Source organism: Choloepus didactylus, chromosome 2 (genome assembly GCF_015220235.1).
Source record: "Choloepus didactylus isolate mChoDid1 chromosome 2, mChoDid1.pri, whole genome shotgun sequence".
Classification (NCBI taxonomy): Eukaryota; Metazoa; Chordata; class Mammalia; order Pilosa; family Megalonychidae; genus Choloepus; species Choloepus didactylus.
The window spans coordinates 159,614,516-159,636,607 of record NC_051308.1 but is presented as its reverse complement, the minus strand read 5'-3'; the positions used below and the strand labels follow the sequence as shown (position 1 = coordinate 159,636,607).

Genomic DNA, 22,092 nt, shown 5'->3' with positions numbered 1-22,092 from the left:
AATAACTGAAATTCTAGAGGCCCTGAAAAAAATCATGAACCCCCAAAAACTATTTTGTTAATTCTCATATATTTAACATGTATACAATATATGTATTTCCAATCAAAACCCTTTTGTGTAAAAAAAAAGGTGAAGACCACAAATACAATTATTCTAACTTCAGTTCACCAAAGTGGATTTTTCACTGTTTTATTTATCTATTTAAGGAAACTGCCTATAAATATGACAATTAAAGATAAAGGAAAAAAAAGGCTTACAAACATAAAAGTTGAGTGAAAATACATAATTTCTCTTGATAGGCACAAACATATGAAGAATTCGGAGCAAAAGAAAGAATAATAATTTAATTTGTTTCTCTTTAAAACATCAATAATATTTAAAGTGGTATTATTTATCTCTGTTCAAGGCAACTTTAGAACAAACATTTGTTTAAAAATCAATTTAATAAAAGCATCCAAAATGGAAAGGAAGGAGTAAACTTTCACTATTTGCAGATGACATGATCCTACATATAAAAAGTCCCGAAAAATCCACAACAAAGCTACTACAGTTATTAAATTCAGCAAAGTGCAGGATACAAAATCAATACACAAAAATAAGTATTGTCTCTATACACTAATAATAAGCAATCTGAGGAAGAATCAAAAAAAAAATTCCATTTACAATAGCAACTAAAAGAATCAAATATCTAGGAATAAATTTAACCAAGGATGTAAAAGATTTATACACAGAAAACTACAAAACTTTGCTAAAAGAAGTCAAATAAGATCTAAATAAATGGAAGGAAATTCTATGCTCAGGGACTAGAAGACTAAATATTGTTACAATGTCAATTCTATTGAAAATGATTTACAGATTCAACACAATCCCAATCAAAATTCCAACATCCTACTTTGCAGAAATGGAAAAGCCAATTATTAAATGTATTTGACAGGGTAAGGGACCCCGAATAGCCAAAACGAAGAATGAAGTTGGAGAACTCACACTTCCTGACTTTAAGGCTTATTACAAAGCTACAGTTGCCAAAAAAGCATGGTACTGGCACAAGGATAGATATATAGACCAATGTTCAGAAATATACCCTCACATCTTTGGTTGAATGATTTTTGACAACACTGCCAAGTCCACTTCACTTTTCCCACTTGGGAAAGAATAGTCTCTTCAACAGCTCTTCCTGGGAGAATTAGATACCTATATGCAAAAGAATGAAGGAGGAACCCTATCTCAGCCATATACAAAAATTAAACTCAAAATGGGTCAAAAACCTAAATATAAGAATTAGGACCATAAAACTTCAAGAATAAAATGTAGGGTTGCATCTTCAAGATGTGGTATTCAGCAATGGCTTCTTAGACTTCACACAAAAGCAAAAGCAACAAAAGAAAACATAGATAAATGGGACCTCATCAAAATTAAAAACTTCTGTGCATCAAATGACTATCACAACAGTGAAAAGATGACCTATTCAATGGGAGAAAATATTAGGAAACCACATATCCGATAAAGGTATAATATCAGGACTATATAAAGGGATCCTACAACTCAACAATAAAAAGACAACCCAAATTTTAAAATGGGCAGAAGAATTGAATTAGACATCTCTCCAAAGAAGAGATACAAATGGCTAAAAAGCACATGAAAAGATGCTCAACATCATTAACTATTAGGGAATTGCAAATCAAAACCACAATGAGTAATTGGGGGGGGGGTGGATAAGAGGTATGGGATGGTTTGGGTGTTCTTTTTTGTTTATTTTTTTATATATTTTTTATGTTGGAGTAATGAAAATGTTCAAAAACTGTGGCAATGAATGCAAAACTATATGATGGTACTGTTTGCCACTGATTGTATACTTTGTATGGATTATATGGTGTATAAGTATATCTCAATAAAACTGCATTTAAATATATATATATAAAGTTGAAATTAATGTACTAAAGTCCTCTTAAAAACACAGAAAATTACAAGTGTTGGCGAGGATATGGAGAAATAGTAACACTCATTACTATGGGAAAGTAAAATGGTACAGCCACTGTGAAAGACAGTTTGACAGCTGCTCAGAAAGCTAAGTACAGAATTACCATATGACCTGGCAATCCCACTACTAGGTGTATACCCAAAAGAACTGAAAGCAGGGACTGGAACAGATATTTGCACCCAATGTTCACCGTGGCATTATTCACAATAGCCAAAAGATGGGAGCAACCCAATCGTTCATCCACAGATGAATGGATAAACAAAATGTGGTATATACAATACAATGGAATTTTATGTAGCATTAAAAAGAATAAGTTCTGATGCATGCAAAACATGGATGAACCTTGAAGACATTATGTTGAGTGAAATAAGCTCAACACAAAAGGACAAAAATTATATGATCTCACGGACATAAAATTAGAATTAGTGTTAAAATTAGATTCTAACACTCATCGAATTAGAATCTATAATTTAGGTTACCAGGTACTAGGGTGGGGGAAGGGAATGGGGAGTTATTGCTTAATTTGTACAGAATTTCTATTTGGGTTGACTGTAAAGTTTTGAAAATGCATGGTGGTGATGGTAGCACAACACTGTGGGTGTAATTAACAGCCCTGAACTATATATGTGAATGTGGTTAACAGGGGAAATTTTAGGTCATATATATGTTACTAGAATAAACATTAAAAGATAAAACAGGATTGCAGAACACAGTGAACCATATTGCAAACATTTACAACACATATATAATAATACAATTATAAAACTGTTCATGAATTATAACAAATATACCATACTACTGCAAGGTTTTAATAATAGGGTCATTTATGGGAAAAAACTACAACCTTTGTAAAATATGGACTATAGTTAATTTTACACTTATAATACCCTTTCATCAAGTATAAGAAAGGTATCATAATGCAGTGTTAATAATGGGGGGCATACAGGAACACATTTTTTACATGATTTTTCTGTGAACCTACAACTTCTCTAATGAAAAAAAAAGTAAATCAATTTAGTAAAAACTTTTCAAAATAACATATTATTTGTAGAAGAATATAAACTACAGTTTCTCACAATGAAGCATGCAAGCAGCATCTTTGCCACCCTTTTTGTCCCAGCTTCCTTTGCTGTAATATGGGAGCAGTATTTCAAATCCTGTAATAGTCAGGGGTGTGTCAGTCGAAGGGGAGGGGAACAAAAGGAAGGATAATGAGATCTGTATTGAAGTAACTGGTAAAAAAAAAAAAAAAAAAAAAACCTGCCCTGGAAAGGCTCATTTTTTACAGATAATGAATGCTTAATTATAAAGAGATTTAATAAAACTTTAACATGCATTATTCACAATAATACTGATAGAATATGCATACCAGGCACTAATATAGATCTTTCACTTTTTATGATTTTCATTTAAGTTATTAGTTTAAGTCTTTATATTTTTTAAATGTAGAAAGTAACACTGATGACTGATGTGGTGGTATAAGAATCAACACTAGCAGTAAACAATAAATTTAAATCATTTCTCTTCTCAATTTTCCCTTCTACTGTCTGTCAATGTACTAGTGAGTCATAACAGGCCAAAAGTCATAATGCAGGAAGGGAAAATTACAAGTAGCCAAGATACCCTATAAATATGAGCTTCATATAATAGCTGAAATTGAAAAGAATTGTTAACAATACTGGGAATTTTAAATCAATTCTCACATTCAACTTTAAAGTGATAATGCACTTGAGACTATTTGATATTCATTCATTTCTTTTTAAATACACTTTAAGCTAAAATGCATAAGATACACAAGAACCAGGGAGCAGGACAATCTGTAGTCTGTCTGCTCTAAGCTAGCACTATGCTAGGTCCATTACCTAGAGGAGACTCTCTTGGGCCACCATGCTGTATATATTTTATTTAATTTGGAAGGAATTTTGAAAGCATGATGTCTAATATTCTAGCCCACATATGACTAATAATGGCAACTTCAGAATGGAGCAGGGAGTCATGAGTGGGGAATGCCTCTGCTGGACTACTGAAGTTCCTCCCACACGGAAATGGTTAAAACTTCAGGTCCTCAGCACCCACCAAGCACCCCTGCCTGAGGCAAGGACAGATTGCCAGACTGATGAAACCGGCATGGTCTGGGCAACTCCGGCACTTCTTCCTTCCTTTCCAGAGCAGCCCACTAGGAACATACACATTCTTTGCTTCTCTTTACCCTCGGTTTTAAAGGAGCCTCTGCAAGAAGGCAGTCTTGAGGGGAGAGATGGGTAAAGGAGCTCATAGTAAAGTTAAAATATGGTGCATTGAGCAGAAAACTTTGAGAACAAAATGATAGGTACCAGAATAGCACATGGACAGGCTTCTGGTGGGCACCTGCCTTAGGGCCTCGGACTATGCAAACAGAATGCCTGACATTGGTTATTTATAAGGATTTATATTAAGCCTATTGTGCAGCTGCCTTTTAGTTACCAGACCTAGGCAAGAGGCTAAAAGGTATTTTGAACTTTTCAAACCACTGCAGGTGGTGGACGTTTTATCCTTTAAGGTTACAAATGCCAGGCCTTAAGCAAAGCACTCAGACCTCGGCAGAAATGTCAGCTTTTAGCATGTGCAGGGTTTGAGCAGCATAGAGCTGAAATCAAGAGTCTCTGCAAAGGCACAAGCATTTACGGGGTGGGAGAGAGAAGGGCCTCAGGAATATTAGTAGGAAAAGCTTGACCTTGAGATATATACAGTCAGCTTATCTGTGCAAACAGCAAGGGTCTCAGTCAGCAAGTGCAGCAGAGGCAAGAGTGACTTACTTTATTAGTGTATTTGAAAGAGAAATGGCCTGTGCAAAGGTTAGCCACTTCACTTCCCCTTCTTAGAAATGAGCAGCCTGAAGGAAGCTCACATTTGACAGGGGGTTGAGAAGTGACGATCTAGGCTGGCCAATACTGGGGACTGTATAATATTTGGGTTCATTATTAAGAAGCCTCTTGTTTGCATATAGAAGCCACAGTACCTAAAAGAAGTTTTCTCAATAAAAGGGTAACATTTTGGCCTCCACATGACTGAATTCTTTGCCCACTGGTTCAGAACATGACCAGAAAAGAAAGGTATTATTTATTAAGTTTCTCAAAATCCAATAAAGGATATAAGTTGTCAGTAGCAGATAGAAAGAAGTTAACAATAAGGTACAGATTTAAAAAGCATGGTCATTTGATATGTATCTATTGTAAGAGCAAAGTGTCTTCATGTATCTAGCAATAAACTAGTGACAAGAAAAGTGAAACTGTGCTCATTATATTCTGTTTGGGAACATAAGAGAGTAGATAATCCATTTCAGGAAGAAGCTAATAAATATTAAAATAAGAAAAGCTTTGGCATGTAGAGTGATAAGCCTCAATTATCTGAAAATTATACTAGTAGTATAATTTTTATTCCCTTGATACCAGATGAATACGTTAACAGGGTCTTAAAACTCTACCTCTTTCCTGAACTGATATAAAAGTCTTTTAAGTGGTCTACCTGCTTCCATTCTTGATCACTACTAACCAGCCCCTATAAGGTGATCAGAGTGGTCATTAAAAATGTATACCTAAAAATACCATTCTCCTACTTAAAGCCCTTCTGTTGGTTCCATTTCATTTCAAATAGAATCCAATGTTCCTTCCATGGTCAACAAGGACTTCGATTTACTTATCCCTGCTCCAGTCTCTTGTCACAAACCACTCTTTTTGCTTAAACACTCCAACCACTTCAGTCACCTTTCATTTCCTTGCACCCACCACTTTCCTGCCTCAGAACTTTTTGCTTGTACCTCCTTCTGTCTGGAACGTTCACCCCATCTCCACCACCTCAACCCTCCTTGTTACTGGTTCCTTCTCTCCCATCTGGTTGTGGCTCTCTTATTACTCTTCAGAGGGGCAGTCCTTGATGATCATTTTAAAGACACCCTTGCACTTCTCATCACCTACATTAATCTCTACCATATCACTGTTTATTTCCTTCATAGGTCTTTTCACAATCTGTATTATCTTCTGTGTCCGTTTGGATATATTATGCCCCCCAAAAGGCCACGTTCTTTAAGGCAATCTTATGGGGGCAGATATATCAGTCTTTTGATTAAGGTGGAAACTTTTGATTGAGAATTTCCATGGAGATGTGACCCACTCAACTGTAGGCAAGACCTTTTTATTACATTACTTCCATGGAGTGTGGCCCCACCCACTCAGGGTGGGACTTAATTAGATCACTGGAGTCCTTTAAAGAGAGCTCACACAGAGAACAAGGAGGAAAAAAAGCCCCAAGAGATGCTTGGTGATGCTTAGAGATGCTTGAAGATGCAGACAGAAAGATGTTTGGAGATGCTAAGCTAAGAGAAACTCAGAGACATTTTGGAGAATGCCACTTTGAAACACAACCCAGGAGCAAAGGAACAGCAGATGCCAGCCACATGCCTTCCCAGCTGACAGAGGTGTTCCGGATGCCATCGGCCATTCTTCAGTGAAGGTATCGTCTTGCTAATGCCTTAGTTTGGAAACTTTTATGGCCTTAGGACTGTAAATCTGTAACCAAATAAACCCCCTTTATAAAAGCCAATCCATTTCTGGTATTTTGCATAACGGCAGCGTTAGCAAACCGGAATATCTTATCTATTTGTTTTCTTTTTTTAAAAATGTTCTCCTTTTACTAAAATATAAGTACTACAAAGTGAAGAACACTGCCTGAATTATTCAATGCCCTCAAACTCAAAGAACCTAGAAGAGTTCCTTGCACAGAGTACATATTCAATAAATATATACTGAAAGCGTGAATAAAAATCTCTGCTGTAACCATTTTTTTAAAAAACACTTTCAAAAGCACAGTGTGAAAAAAAAACAATAAAAGACAGAGAAATGTACTAGCTCTATTTTCATGTATCATTATATGATTCTTACCATCATTAATATTTGTTGGTCAACTTACTCCTTTTAGGAGTTTGCAGAATGCCATTTATAAGCCCCTGCCCAGATTCCACAGAGACAAAGACTGTGATACTCACTTTCGTAAATAAATATCTGAATATCACTAATCATGAGATGTGCCCATTGCTTTAGGACATCCAAGAATGAATAAACTACACAACTAAAGAACCTGATGTCTATACTGTGTCACACTGGAAGAAGCACAGGCTGCAGGCCAGGAGAAGAAGGACTCTGACTCTCTCACTAGTTAGCTATAGAATTTGCATTCAGGAATTAAATGCCCCAGGTCAGTTGTTTTCAAGTGTAAAATGAGCAGTTGAAAGTCTTTCCTCACCATTTATTCATTCAGAGCTTATAAGGAAAAAAGAAAGATGGGAATGATTGTGGGAGATGAAGGAACTGAAAGATTAGTAACTAATCTCATCGCTGGAACCTCTACCAACACTAACACTCTTTTAGTCAATGAAGAGAAGTTTATTGGGTTTATTGGTCTGGATTAGGTGCTACTGAAGAGAGAAAGAAAAATTAAATTTATAACCTATGCTTGGTGAGAAGAGACCTACATTTTCACAACAAAATCTAGTAAAGTGTGAGGGGATACAAGCCTAAGGAACAAGAACCCAATCCTTCACCTCTCCTCTGAGTCCTCACATAAGCTCTTTCCTTTGCCTGGGAGTCTTCCCTTTTCTGCTCACCTGGCGAATATCTATGTCTTATCTCAAACATCACTTTTCAGAGTGATCTTACCTGCTAGTAAACTATTGTATGATCCCTTGATGTCCATTTCTCCCCTATTATTAACAATCATTACACTTTGTTTTAATTTCCTGACTAAATAATAGGGGCTGTTATCTACAGGGAGGTAGGGATTATGTCTATCTTGTTTATTACCATATCCCCAAGGCTTAAAACAAGGCTTAGCACTTAGTAGGTACCTGTCTTAGTGAGATTGTTCATTGCAACAAAGTGGCACCTATGCAGGAAAACAAAGATCAGAGCTAACACTATGTGCCAAGCACTGTTACATATAACTCATTTAGCCCCCAAAATAAAAATAAAAATCCTCAAAAAAAAAAAAGTAGATGCTAAAAGTCCACAGTCCATTTCTGAAAGCCTTGAGGGTAGATTACATAGTCATACACTTAATATTTCTACAGGAAAACATGTGAATATTCAAACCAAAAGATACACAAAAACAACACGTAACTTCCTGCCAGGGCATCATCATCAAATGAGTTCAAGTAGAACAGGCTTTGCTGCTTGATGGTTATGAAAAATGTTTGGTTTTGAAAACATTTTGAATTTCATTTATAAATGAGAATACTAAGGCACAGATCAGATAAGGATATGAAAACTATGTATCTAAAACTATGCTCATAACCACCATCCAACACTACTTTGTAATTAATTTGGTCTGACTATGTCCCAATAGCAAAATCTTGGAAAAGAATCCAATTCTTCTGTCTGAGATTCAGACTCACCTCTAGTAAAATGATATCTGGGCAGATGAGTGGGGTCATATAATCTATCAGGGCCATGAAGTATAGACTTATTTGCATAAAAAGGGATACATGTGTACCTTTAGCACAAAATCCACTAAGTAATTTTAGAAAGGTAGAAGGGAAGCAAGCAAGAAATCAGACTGAGATGAGGTAAATTAGTGCCAGTTTTATTTGTCATACTTTTTTGGATTTACAGATGCTTTGATGTTAAAAGAAAATGGGTGGAAGATGAACAATCTGTGAACAGAAAAATGGTCATCAAGGTGCCCTTTGTGTTTATCTGTGGGCTTAAGTGAGGCTAACTTATAGAATATGGGTATCTAGTCCATTATGGTGACTTTTCAAAGCATCTCAATCCAACATTAAGCTCTCCAAGGGAAAAAAATAAATGGGAGAGTCAGTCAATAATGACATTAAGAAAATGAAAGGATTTGTCTTTTCCATAAGCAATGTAGCACATTTGAAAACATAAAGCACATGAATTCATATTTTGCAAGAACATACAGATGTTGAATGACAAACTACTCCATATGGCTGAACAGTTGGTCCTAAATTAAAATAATAGCATGAGGTGAGGGAGGTTTAGAAATAACATTAAAATCACTACATGCTGTACTAATGATGCATACAGCAGCCATGGCTATAGGGTAAAAGCGTCTCTGCTGATGCAAAACGAACAGCTCTATACAGCGTCTATGTCAGTCCAAATGAAAACGAGAAGGAAAATAATACCATCAAAACGCATGCATAAGCAACTACAATAAGTGTTAAGAAATTGCTATTTACAGAAGAAATAATAAACAAGAATCTCTTAGAACCCTAAAATAAATGCAAATGTAGTACAGCCTTAACATGACTACTTATTTTCCTTCATCCTCCATTCTTAGTTTATGCCTAGCCTAGATATCACATCAGAGAATAAGCTTCTCATCACATTTGGCATTCTTCACAGTCCACCCACACTCCAATATTTTCCTAATCATATATATTTCTTACAAACTATATAAAGAAACTGCACTCTTGGCAGAAAGCTAAATTATGCAAGCATCAAGTTAGCACAACATGGCATTAAATAATATTAATGGTTTCCATTTTCACCTGGTTAGGATGCTTTTCAGTATTTAATTTCCACATTCTTGACATTTAAATTTTACACCCATTAAGGAAAATATGAAATAGGAAAATGATTTTCTTTTATTTCCAAGAACACAAAAAGGAAAGCACGGTAAATGTAGAGGATGTTATGTGTATGGCATCCTAATTTTAGAGTTTACAACATTCTAATGAGAAACAGCAAATCCCTTGATACTGCCAACAGAAAAAATGAGACACACATTTCAACAATGGTTTCTGAGTGGAATTATGAGATATAAACAGGAGTCTTATGCATTCTACACCTAGAACAGTAGGCGCTTGGGACTTAGGAGCCACTCAATAAGTATCTGATGAATGAATGAATGAGCAAATAAACTCTTGAAATCCTCAATAGTGGCAAGCATAGCTCTTGTACAAAATTAGCAACCAATAAAAATCCCACGCTGCCTTTATGGCAGCCAAGGAGATGTGCCACTCCCATCTCCCATCAAGAAAGACCCTGTTTCAAAGAATGTGGTTAGCTGACAGTCACCCGAATTTGGATCCACTGCCACATGCAAGCCAAGTTTATGTTTTCCGCAGACTACTCCAATTAATGAGTGAGCATGGTTGGGATACCAGGGCAAGGCTATTTCTGCTCAGTGGGGATCCTTCTAACAGGTAATCTTTATTCTGGGCTCATCAGCCTGACTAAAACTCTATCAGAATTTCAGTGAAGTCTGAGATTCTTCCAACCCAATCCTCCTTCCTTCCATTCATAGGTGTCAAACCTGTATTGAAGTCTGAAGGCTCTTCCTGTGTACTCCAGTTCTCTCTCCCATTTATTTTTCTTCAGTGTTTCCCCTTATAAATCTTTTTCACTTCTAATTACATCTTGGGGTCTGCTTCCCAAATGACTGAACTGATACAGCCTGCCCATGATTATTGGCTATCATCACAGTCAAAAGCAGTATGGCTCTGATTAATCAACATCTAGATGGAAGCTAGCTAAGTCCTTTGCCTTCTAAATGAGTAACATTTAATAATGACAAATTTTTCATTCCTCAGCCAAACCATATTTCTAGGTTTCTTTTTCTTTACTTTAATGCAGTTTCTACCTTCATAAAATGATAGCACAAGTTTTAAACTGATAATCCAAAAAATGATCAATGTGTACAACCCAACAGGCAATTTTTTTTATCTCTCATTTCTATGTATTCGACACAAAAGAATTCTGCACATTTTATTTTTAATAAAATAAAACACATCAGAATAATAGCCTGGCATGAAGATCCTTAGAAAGAAAAAATACCAGCCTGCACTTGGCATATTTTAAGGCTAGGATACATATGATGTATCACTTCCTCACAACAATTCTTCAATATTTCATGTTAAAAATCTCAGAGAAGTTCTGCCAATTGCCCAATGCAAGGGGCAAAGGCAGTATTTGAACCTAAGTCCATGTGACTACAAGTCCAACACCTCTTTCCATTATACAATATTTTCTCTCTGGTTTAATACCACCAAGCTTTTCAAAAAACTTTCAATGCACTTTTAGACTCATTGTTATGTTAGTTTTCTCATTGTCAGGAAAAAAGTATTCATTTCAGTCAGTCATTCTCTGACCCCACTTCACCTTTGACTTCATCTAAAATAAACTTGAGGCAAATGCTTGAGGGGGGAATGTATGCAGTTAGATACATAGATGGATGGATAGATAGATAGATAGACAGATAGATAGATAGATAGATATCAGCTACATTTATTTAAGTTTCTCCCAATAACTATCTCTATACTTTTGTCTGGTGTAAAACTTAAGTATTTCACATAATTAATTCTATTGCTTTTGATTGAGTAAAAAAATGTTAAAAAAAAAAATCCCAGTAAGAAATCTTCATCTACCTATAGCACAGTATCCCCCTTGCTGGCTGGCTTGATAATTTGCATTCAAGATGAGTACAGACTTCTTTTTGTACATACAAGGAAAGAACCCATAAATTACAACAATGAAAAGTTTTACAAAAATTCCTCATTATTCAAATAATTCTTCATGGTTAAGAGCTCTTAAATTACTCATGCAGTCAAAGAATAGGGAAAGATGTTATCACAGAGCAAATACTACTTCTTTTCCCAAGAGTGCTATGCCACCTCTCTCTCCGTCTCTTTACTTATATCTGAGGAATTAGAATCTGTTTTAAGAAAAGTGTCACAAAGAACAAAATGATGGAGGAAAGAAAAGAAACCATAGTAATTATGATGACATCAAGGAAAATTAAGACAAATAAAACTGCACATTTGTAAATCACGAATTTCCCCTTCTGATTACAGACTGGGGAGAGCATGCCCAAGCCACGCCTCAGGTCCTTATGATTCTTTGAGACCCAAAATTCAAGCTATGAATTCTTCTACTAAACATAGACATTGTCTTTTCAATTACCCATTGCAGAAGAATAAGTCCAACTGTTTGGGTAGGGCAAACTATGACACTTTAGCAAGCTTTGTACTCGAGACAGGACATCTTAATACTTTCTAAAAGCACAAAGAAAATATTGTAGTTTTACTTGTGCTTAAAAGAAGCAGCAACAAAAGAGTTCAAAGAAAGGATAACTAGGACTGTAATTGTAATAAAGATCTGGCCCCCTCACATTAGTGTTCCTGCTCCCTCCACAACACAACAGCATATGATTAATATGCAGATGTAGTTGCTCATAGGAGAACAGGAGGAAAGGATTACACAAAAATAACTCACTCCAAATATTCTTAGGATAAATCAGTATAGGGCAAATAGATATTTGGCATAAGTACTTACTAGTAAATTTATAAGCAAGCATCTAGTTTTACTCTAATTTATAAACCAAATTGAGCATATGTCAGGGATTGAATCATATCCCTCACAAAAGACATGTTCAAGTCTTAATCTGTGTTCCTGTGGGTGTGAACCAATTTGTAAATAGGATCTTTGAAGATCCTATTAAAGATGCTATTATTAGTTAAGGTGTAGACTCATTTGTGAATAGGATCTTTGATGGTCTTACTTAGATGAGCCACGTTGAATCAGAGTGGGTCTTAATTCCATATGGCTGAAGACCTTCTAAGGCGAGGAAATGTAGACAGAGACACAGACAACTGAGCACAAGAAGGAGAAGCCATGTGACAGAGGCAGAGATGCAGGCCAAGGAACGCCAAGGAACGCCAAGGATTGCAGCAAGTCAGCACCAGAATGCCACAGACTCCAGGAGAAAGCCTGGCCTGTCAAGACCTTGATTTCGGACTTCTAGATGCCAAAACCATGAGACAAAAAATTTTGGTTGTTTCAGCCAACCCATTGTGTGGTATTTGTCAAAGCAGTCTTGGCAAACTAAGACCGCATAACAACCCTAAAACACCCAAAATAAATCTTTCCTTCTGATTCGCAAGTATTGCTGTTCAAACAGAGAACCAGTCCTTCCCATGTCATGTGTAAAAGAACAGAATAGTATTGCCTTGTTTTATTGTTCTGGTCGAATAAACACACGACACAAATAAAGAAAGAAGGGCATAGAAAGAAGACACTAGCTTGCTGTTGACAGAGTTCATAAAAGGGCCTAGATATGAATCAACTTAATGAACACTTACAGAAAGCCTCCTATAGTGACTACTAAGTAAGAAACACCCCCTGGCTTTTAGAGAGGTGGAAAATTATTGGAGATCATAAGTACAATTGAGTACAAAGGCTATGAAGATTTAGAACACGGAAAGATGACATCTGGTTGTGGAGGAGTACAGACAGGCTTCATGAAGGAGATGGAATCGGACCTTCAAAATAAATGGTGGGAGAGGTAAGGTGGAGAAATAGTAAGAGAAGGGATTCCAGTTAGCAAGGGGAACAGGAACAAGGTCAGAAGAGTTTCTAGTTGACTCTTTCCCTCACTTCTGTGATTCATGACATATACAGATCTGCAAAATCTGCACTACTGTTACTTCACTAGCTTCCTTCCACAGAGATCCCTGTGTCTTCTTGTCATTTGGGAATTTTTTAAAAAGATTATTTTAACTTGAAAAAACTTGAAATTATTTTAACTTAAAATATGCAAAAACAAAAGGAAGAATAATACCAAATGTCACCGCCTTTCTTCTCCTGACTCAAGAAGTCTACTTTCCAGAAGTCTTCAAAATTTTCTAGTGCAAAGATACATATTTTTAAAAATAGTACACACAGTCTATGTGATCCTAGCTTAATATATAATGTGAAAAGTCAAGAGTATTTTTGGACATTACTCACTTTTCGTTGTTTTACAGAGTCTAATTTTATGAGCCAGTACGAAGCCACTTTCGTTTTATGGTATTTCCAGTTATCGATTATCTGTTTTGGGGCAGAAGCATAAACAAATTTAATCTAGAATGTTCCTCTAAAGTAGTAAATAAAAAAGTAAATAAATGAGTTGAAATTAATTTTATTAATTTAATTAGAAACACTATAGTATTACTTGAAATGAAGAATGCTTACATTCATAAAAAGACACACACAAAGATTACTCATATAATGTAAAGGAGCCATCTGAATCCAAAACTTTCTCTTTCTGCTGTACCGAGCACACAGTCTTAATGAATGAAAGACAAGTATCTTCAGGCACATAAAGTTTGGGAAGAAACTCCAGACATAGATTTTCCAAGGCTGTATTTATCCCATCACCCATAATAATAGGATATTGAATAATACATTAGAGTGCAGTCTATATATAATTAGGATTCTACTTTTTGTGCAAAAATGCAAATTTTCAGAATGCATATTCTAATAATATATACTGTAGAAAACAGATAAAAATATTTACTGTATATAGTGAACATATAGTAATCCAATATTTGATATATTTTATTGATCATATAAGCCTATATATGCTTTATATAGAACAATTACACTAGCCATAAAAATTATTTCTACTCTTTGATGATCTAATTTTTCTTCTTGCTGATTCAAGAAAGTGAAATAAATCTAATATCTCTCAGAAATACATAAAATAATAAATAAGTAGAGAGTCTGGTACAAGGTTGTTGGCTTTACTTAGAAAAGAACTTGATTGAATGAGATAACATGTAAATAAAAACACACCTAACACATAATGCTTACAACTAGTGTTCACTTCTCTCCCTTTCCTTTGATGTAACAAGCAGCAGCTCCTTTGCAAACCAGATATCATTTTCACTTTTAAAAAAATAACAACACAATTCATAATTTTTGGGGACTTCAGTCATTTCAGTCATATTTATAAAATATAAATACAAACTTTCATCATGGATTTTTTAAAACAATAAAGCCTTCTTGTTTTTTGCTGTTTTTGTTTTTGTTGTTGCTGTTGTTAGATGCTTGCTTTAAACAGGTCTAATACAAAGCTGAAATATGAAAAAGGCTAAGTGCATGGCTGTGGTTTTTAATCCTACAACTGTCCACTAGATGGTGCCTTTCTCCTCTAGAAAAAAAATTAGAGAACGATCACAAAACAATGTTGTATTGCTGAGGAATTACCTAAGAATGACCATTTGAAAAGGATGTTTCAATTAAGTATTTAACCATAACACAAGTACCTTGAGTGAAGAAATGTTCTCTCACCAAAATATTTGAATGACATAGACCTTCTTTCTCAATTAGGAGTAAGTCACTAACTTTAATATGAATTTTAGGATCCTTGACCATTTTAGAATGTTCCACAGGGTGGTTGCAAATAATTCACAAGAAACATGCACCCAACTCAGCTTAAATCTTTTAAAAATTTGATCAAAATCATTCTAAGGTCTTAGATTAATAATGTATCTATCACAAGGGATACATTAAAGAGAGTATTATATATAAAGAAAATACCGATGATTAAGAATGTTTCAAGTTCACACTATTAATAAAATTTGTCTTTATATTTCAGCAAACTAACTCTCCAAAAAGAAGTATACAATATTAAAAGAAGCAAGTTATCAGGATAAGATAAGGACTTCATTTGAAAGGGTCTTAGACACCACCTATTTTGTTACATTGCATTAATAATTACAGGCACCTGGCACAGAACAAGTACTTTACATTATCTCATTTATTCCTTACAAACTGCTGTAAGGCAGTTATTACTCAAAGATCAAAGGTGAAAAAACCAAGGCTCGGAAAAGTTTAGTAACTTCCTCAAAGTCATACAGCTCAAAGTGATGAAGCTTAGAATCATTCATTCATTAAGTAAACTTTGAGCATCTACTATGTGCCAGGCAGTATTATTAAAATTAAGATCATCAATGAACAAAACAGACAAAATACCTGTCTCATGGAGCTTCGTATTTTGCTTAAGTAAATATATGTATATAATATTTTAATTGCAGCTTGCCTAAATCCAGAGTCTATGCTGTTAAATTATTATTCTATGCAAAACTAGTTCCCCATAGAGTTTCTAGCACATCATAAGTACTGAATTAACAGTGGTTGAATGAATAAATTCTCATACTGATTATTTAAAAAGGGGTTTCTTTCCATTCTCTCCTTCCTCTCTATTTCAAACCTCAAATATGTTTTTCTCTTTATTTTTCAATATTTTCTACTTTACATACTTATATTTGAATATACCTTATTTTATTTATTTTCTTTTTTACTTTGTTTACAATAGTCATTCAAGGACCTATTTTTTCACAACCCATTTCATACTAGTTATTTCTAAATCTTTCTAGAAGCAGGTTTAACCTAATATTTCTTTAATTATTAAGAATAATAATTTAACACTAATTATTCTCACTTCATGAAGCAATTTTATCATTAAAATTAGTTACATACTAAAAGATATCTTGCATTGCTGATTATAACATGATCTCACTGTTCATAAATCATAATAATTAAACTAAACCTCTGTATTTTCCAAATTTTGTGAAGGTTAAAGAGAACATCAATTAAGTTTACTATGTCATTGAGAATAATACCTTCAGGAAATAAATTTTTAATATGTTAAGAAGGATAATATAAATATGCTTGATTAATCAGACAAGCTGGAAAACTGTGATGTTAAATTTTTTTTTGGTAAATTGATCGCTGCAATTTTCACCTTACATGCCATTTATATTTTGTATATAATGAACATTTTAATGGCAATAGCTTTTAAAAGTAGCCATATTATTAACTTATTCATGTAGTAGGAGCAATTTTTCCACTTGTAATGTAACCATAATTCAATAAAACTTAATCCTGTCTGTTCAAATAAAAACAAAAGAAGGATAATTAAAAGATATGAGTTCTTTGTCATTTTAGATACATCAAATACTTACATCTTCTATCAGAAGTTCTGATTCTGCATCTGTTTTTCCTGGAAATCGGATCTTCATGTCTTTGAGAACAAATAAAGTTTGAGTTGTTAGATCATCCTCTTGTTCTTTTGTTTTCAGTTGCCGCAAAGATTCACTCTTAAATTTGAAAGAATACAGATATTTAGAAAGGGTCTTATGTCATTGTGCCATTATAATCTGAAAGATACTTCTAGGTAAAAATGATGCACTTTTAATTGAAAAATACTAACAATGAAAAAGGAAGAAAACTTTTCTCACATTTATGGAATCTAGCAATAATAACTGTAGTAAAATGTACTTCACCAGACAAAATATTGATATTATAAGCTCTTTCTAATTAAATAAATTATTAGAATTAAATGGATATGAATTCCCAGGAGTGCCTTTCACAGTTGCACACAGTTATATTTTATTTAACTCAAAATAATAAAATAAAAATATGAGTGTTAAAAAGGGACTTTCTGGTCAGTTTTATTTGCTACATATGCAGGAAATTCCTTTCAGTTAGGGAAAATGTTATTCATTGTTACCAAGTGAAATTCACTCACTTATATTTCCTACCTCTTTTCTTTGGAGATACCATCCACATTTAAATAAACAAAATAAAATCCTAGTCTACCTGAAGATACTTCATACAATCTATTTGAGGATCTAAGAGAGTCTGGTTGCAGAATAAATTCACTTATTTCCTCAATACTGAGTCTCTGGGATTCATGCTAAGGAAGGAATACTATATATTGATTTAATATACAGAAAACACTATAAACAATGGCATACTTAAGTACATACTCTCGGGAGAATTTACCAATGGTTTATTTTTTAACCTATTAATCACGCAATATTCCCATTGAGTGAAACTATTCATAGAGCAAATTTCCCTAAATGTATAGAAACACTGCAAGATATACTGCAAAACTGTACATTTACTCAGGTGATTTTCAACACAATTATCTTACTGTATCAGCAAATGGAAAATAACATTAATGTTATTCTTAGTAACCATCCTCCAGTTCTGTGAAATATATATATACACATACATATATATGGTAAAGACTGCCTTTTAAGAGTCTCTTTAATATATGTTTTACTTAATTGTGGCCCAAGATGGATGAATAATCCAAATTCCAGGAGACCACGAGTTGAACTACAGAAAGTTTCTGCGTTTCAATCTGTCTGCCTCTCAGATGATCCCCTTCACCACCTAAATTTTGAATACAGTGCTTCCTGTAATCTTGAAAGAGCAAAATAGATGACTTACCACCTGACAGTTAGTAGAGCTGGCATCATTACCCTGAGGCAAATGTCTCATGTAGGAGGAAGCACGGTTTAAGGAATGTGACCGGGGCCCTGAAATTGGCCGGGATACTGAAATCATTTGTTGAGCAGAAAAGGGGCGGGTGTCCCCATTGGAAGGTGACTGAGCAGAGATGGACCGAGGGCAGCTGACTGAACGCCTTATGGAGCCTATTGATGATGAAGAAGAGGAATAGTAGAATAGCGGTGTTAGCAGAAGTTTCCCCCAGGATTGGGGCTATATAAACTAATGATTAGACCACATGACAGCAAAGCAGCAATAAATGTCAAACCATCAGCATCGTCATGAGAATAGGAGTTTGGAACTAAGTCTTGAATTTAAATGGTGAATTCGGTACAGAATCCCTGTGATGAATAAACAATGGCTATCAGAAGAATATTACTAAAAATAGTACTTCAATGGTACATTCTTGGAATATGACATAGAAGAACCAGAAGAAAACTACATTTATGGAGCATCTTCTATGTGCCAGGCATTGCTCTAGGTGCTACACTTTTATCTTTAGCTTTATAGTAACCCTCTGAAGTAGGAATCTCCATCCCTGACTCTCCCCACCACCTTTTATGGATGAAGAAACTGAGGCTCAGAGGACAAACTCTCTCAAAGTCACATAGCAAGAAAGTGGTCAAGCTCAGATTTAAATCCTGACCTATCTAATTCCAATGTCCTTCCTCTTTCTATAATACTGTGTTGCCATCCACTTTCCTTAAGATTACACTGGTCATTTATTAGAATCTGAAGAGTTTTGAGATAGAATATTTTATAGCAAGATTCATAGGAAGGGATGGAAAGGCATCTAGAGAATGACCAAGGTAACTGGATAAGTTATAGAATTTATAATTATCCTAACCGAGTTTAAATATATAATTGGTTATTACAAGAGTAGTACTAAGCAGAAAATCTTCTTATTCACAGGAGAGAAAATTTTTTTTAAAACTAGATTTAAATTCCAATAGTAAAAGATTTAACTGAAGGAAAAATGCCTGGGTCCAAAGGTTTTTTACAAAAACATGTATCATGTGAAAACCATAAAATATCTCCCCAATGCATCTTGAGAACATTTAAGAAAGAGAACCAACTGTTCTAGAATATTTTTGATTCCTGACAGAAAAGTAGAATACAATACTACTCAATACTACTAACAAAATTTACATCTTTTATTTTTAGCTCATATATTTTATGTACCCTCTGTTCTATATTCTCTTTCCTTAGAGAATATATCAATTTTCATGAATTAAATCAAACTCACATGAAAGCATGTTGAATACCAAAAATTTTCTTCATTAGCTGCCCCCAAATATTGAACCTTTATAAAGGTGATGGACATAAAACTTATATTTAGGGATGTATTTATATACAATATGTCTGATATTCCTGTATTAGATTCTGGAATTCTGGAGAGCAAAAAAAAGAGTATACTAAACTATAGCCATAAAAGATGTTAAAAAAAAAACAACTTCTACTTGTTCCAATTATTAACTTTCTTCTGAACCTGATAATCACACCACTTTTTAAAAGAACAATGTTTCTAAAGAAGAGCTATGTGGGAAGCACATTACTGGTCAATTTTCTACTAAGAAAATACCAAAAAGCATGTTCTACTAACTTCACCTTGACCCTGCATCTTTTGAGGCTCAAAGTGATGGACTGGATATGTATAACCTGATATACGTATGGAAGGAAAACATCCTTTCTCCCAAGTCTCCACAGAGTCCCATTTATCTATCCCCTGCATACACTGGAAACTCAGGCAGAATAACTAAATAGGTAGACATGCCAATGGATACTTAGATAGAGTAACAAAAAATGGTCGCAACTTGCAATGCAAATTACATGAGAAAAATATTTTATATAGTTTTTATATGCTACCTTATACCAAACCAGAATATATCACTTTGAAGCTATAACAATTTTGAATTGCCCATCTAATTATCTACAATAGAAATTGTTGTACATTTGTTTTTTGTCCTTGTCCACTGGCATCATTTTGGAGGCAAAACTCAAGGAGGATGTGTGGCTACAGTATTGCGTAGTATAAAATTATAGAGAAAATATAAAATAAGGCCCTTGTAATTCCTAAAGAATATAAAAGCAAATATAGCTAATAAGGAAACCAATACACAATTGAAACAGACTATCTTTAAAACAAAAATCCATTTTTTGAAAGCTGTATCACATGTAGTACGTGAATTTGTCTGGCCTCAATTTATTACCCCTTTTCTAAGAACAAAGAACAATCTCAGAGATATAGAGACCCTAGCAATTTTTCTTCAACTCTATCCCCTCTCCCCTGCCAGTTCATGCTGTTTGGAATGAACATATTAGCTAAAAGGAGGGAGATTTTAAAAATGACTAAAATGTGGCAGGAAAATGTCACTTTCAAAAAAAAGCCAAGTTTACGCAGAGACCCAATGGAAGTACTTAAGGAATCCTTAAGAAAATAGGAAGCAATTCATAAAATAGCTTAAAAACTCTAGAATAGGGGCTCAATAAGCATTTCTTAAATGAGTGAGTATATAGATAAATAAATGAAACGAAACATAATACATTATTTCTCCTCCCAACACAGAAAAGGCATTTGACAAAATTCAACATCCATTCTTGATTTAAAAAAAAAAAAAAAAAAAAAAAAAAAAAAAAAAAAAAAACACTTCAAAGGATAGGAATAGAAGGAAACTTTCTCAACATGATAAAGAGAATATATGAAAAACCCACACCTAACATCATATTCAATGGGGAAAGACTGAAAGCTTTCCCTTTAAGATCTGGAACAAGACAAGGATGCCCACTGTCACCATTCTTATTCAACATTTTGCTGGAAGGTCTAGCTAGAGAAAGCAGGCAAGAAAAGAAATTAAAAGTATCGAAATTAGAAAGGAATAAGTAAAAGTTTCACTGTTTGCACAACATGACCTATATTTAGAGAATCCCGAAAAAGCTACAGAAAAGCTACTAAAGCTAATAAGTGAGTACAGCAAAGTGGCAGGATGTAAGATCAACATGCAAGAATCAATAGTGTTTCTATACACTAGTAAGGAGCAATCTGAGGAGGAAAGCAAGAAAAAAAATCCCATTTACACTAGCAACCAAAAGAATAAAATATTTAGGAATATATTTAACCAAGGACATAAAAGACCTATATACAGAAAACTACAAAACCTTGCTAAAAGAAATCAAGGAAGACCTAAATAAATGGACCTAAATAAAATTAAGATATCAATTCCACCGACACTGATTTATAGATTCAATGCAATACCAATCAAAATCCCAACAACTTCCTTTGCAGAAATAGAAAAACCAATAATCAAATTTATTTGGAAGGGCAGAGTGCCCCAAATAGCTAAAAATATTTTGAGAAAGTAAAATGAAGTGGGAGGTGTCATACTACCTGACTTTAAAGCATATTACAAAGCTAAACAGCATGGTACTCACATAAAGATAGGTATACTGACCAATGGAATTGAACTGAATGTTCAGCAATAGACCCTCTCATCTGTGGACAATTGCTCTTTGATAAGGTAGTCAAGTCAACTCAACTGGGACAGAGCAGCTTCTTCAACAAATGGTGCTTGGAGAACTGGATATCCATATCCAAAAGAATGAAAAAGAACCCTATTTCATACCTTCTATAAAATTTAATTCAAAATGGATCAAAGACCTAAACCTTAAAGCTAAGACCATAAAACTTTTAGAAAAAAATGTAGGGAAAAAGCTTAGAGATCTTGTGACAGGAGGTAGTTTCCTAGACCTTACACCTTAGCACGAGCAATGAAAGAAGAAATAGATAAATGGGACCGCCTCAAAACTGCACATCAAAGGACTTTGTCAGGAAAGTAAAAAGGCAGCCTATGCAAAGGGAGACAGCATTTGGAAACCACATATAAGATATGCATTTAATATCCATAAAATAAGTATTTAATATCCAGAAAAAAAAAACTCAACAACAAAAGGATAAACAATCCAATTTAAAAATGGGCAAAAGACATGGGCAGACATGTT

The 22,092-nt window shown here is 34.4% G+C and overlaps 1 protein-coding gene across 15 annotated transcripts in view; it reads right to left on the bottom strand.

Annotated features, from left to right (window-relative positions):
• The window catches only part of TTLL7 (tubulin tyrosine ligase like 7), a 197,490-nt gene that overhangs the window by 24,025 nt on the left and 151,373 nt on the right, over positions 1-22,092 (bottom strand). For all 15 annotated transcript variants that reach the window (XR_005215330.1, XR_005215331.1, XM_037826780.1 and 12 more), the window contains 3 exons: positions 18,037-18,242; positions 16,761-16,895; positions 13,759-13,839 (listed from right to left, as the gene is read on the bottom strand). Coding sequence is in view for 13 of the 15 variants with exons in the window: in XM_037826780.1 (XP_037682708.1) it covers positions 13,759-13,839; positions 16,761-16,895; positions 18,037-18,242 (422 nt within the window). In the remaining 2 variants the exon portion in view is untranslated. The remainder of the gene's footprint in view (positions 1-13,758; positions 13,840-16,760; positions 16,896-18,036; positions 18,243-22,092) is intronic.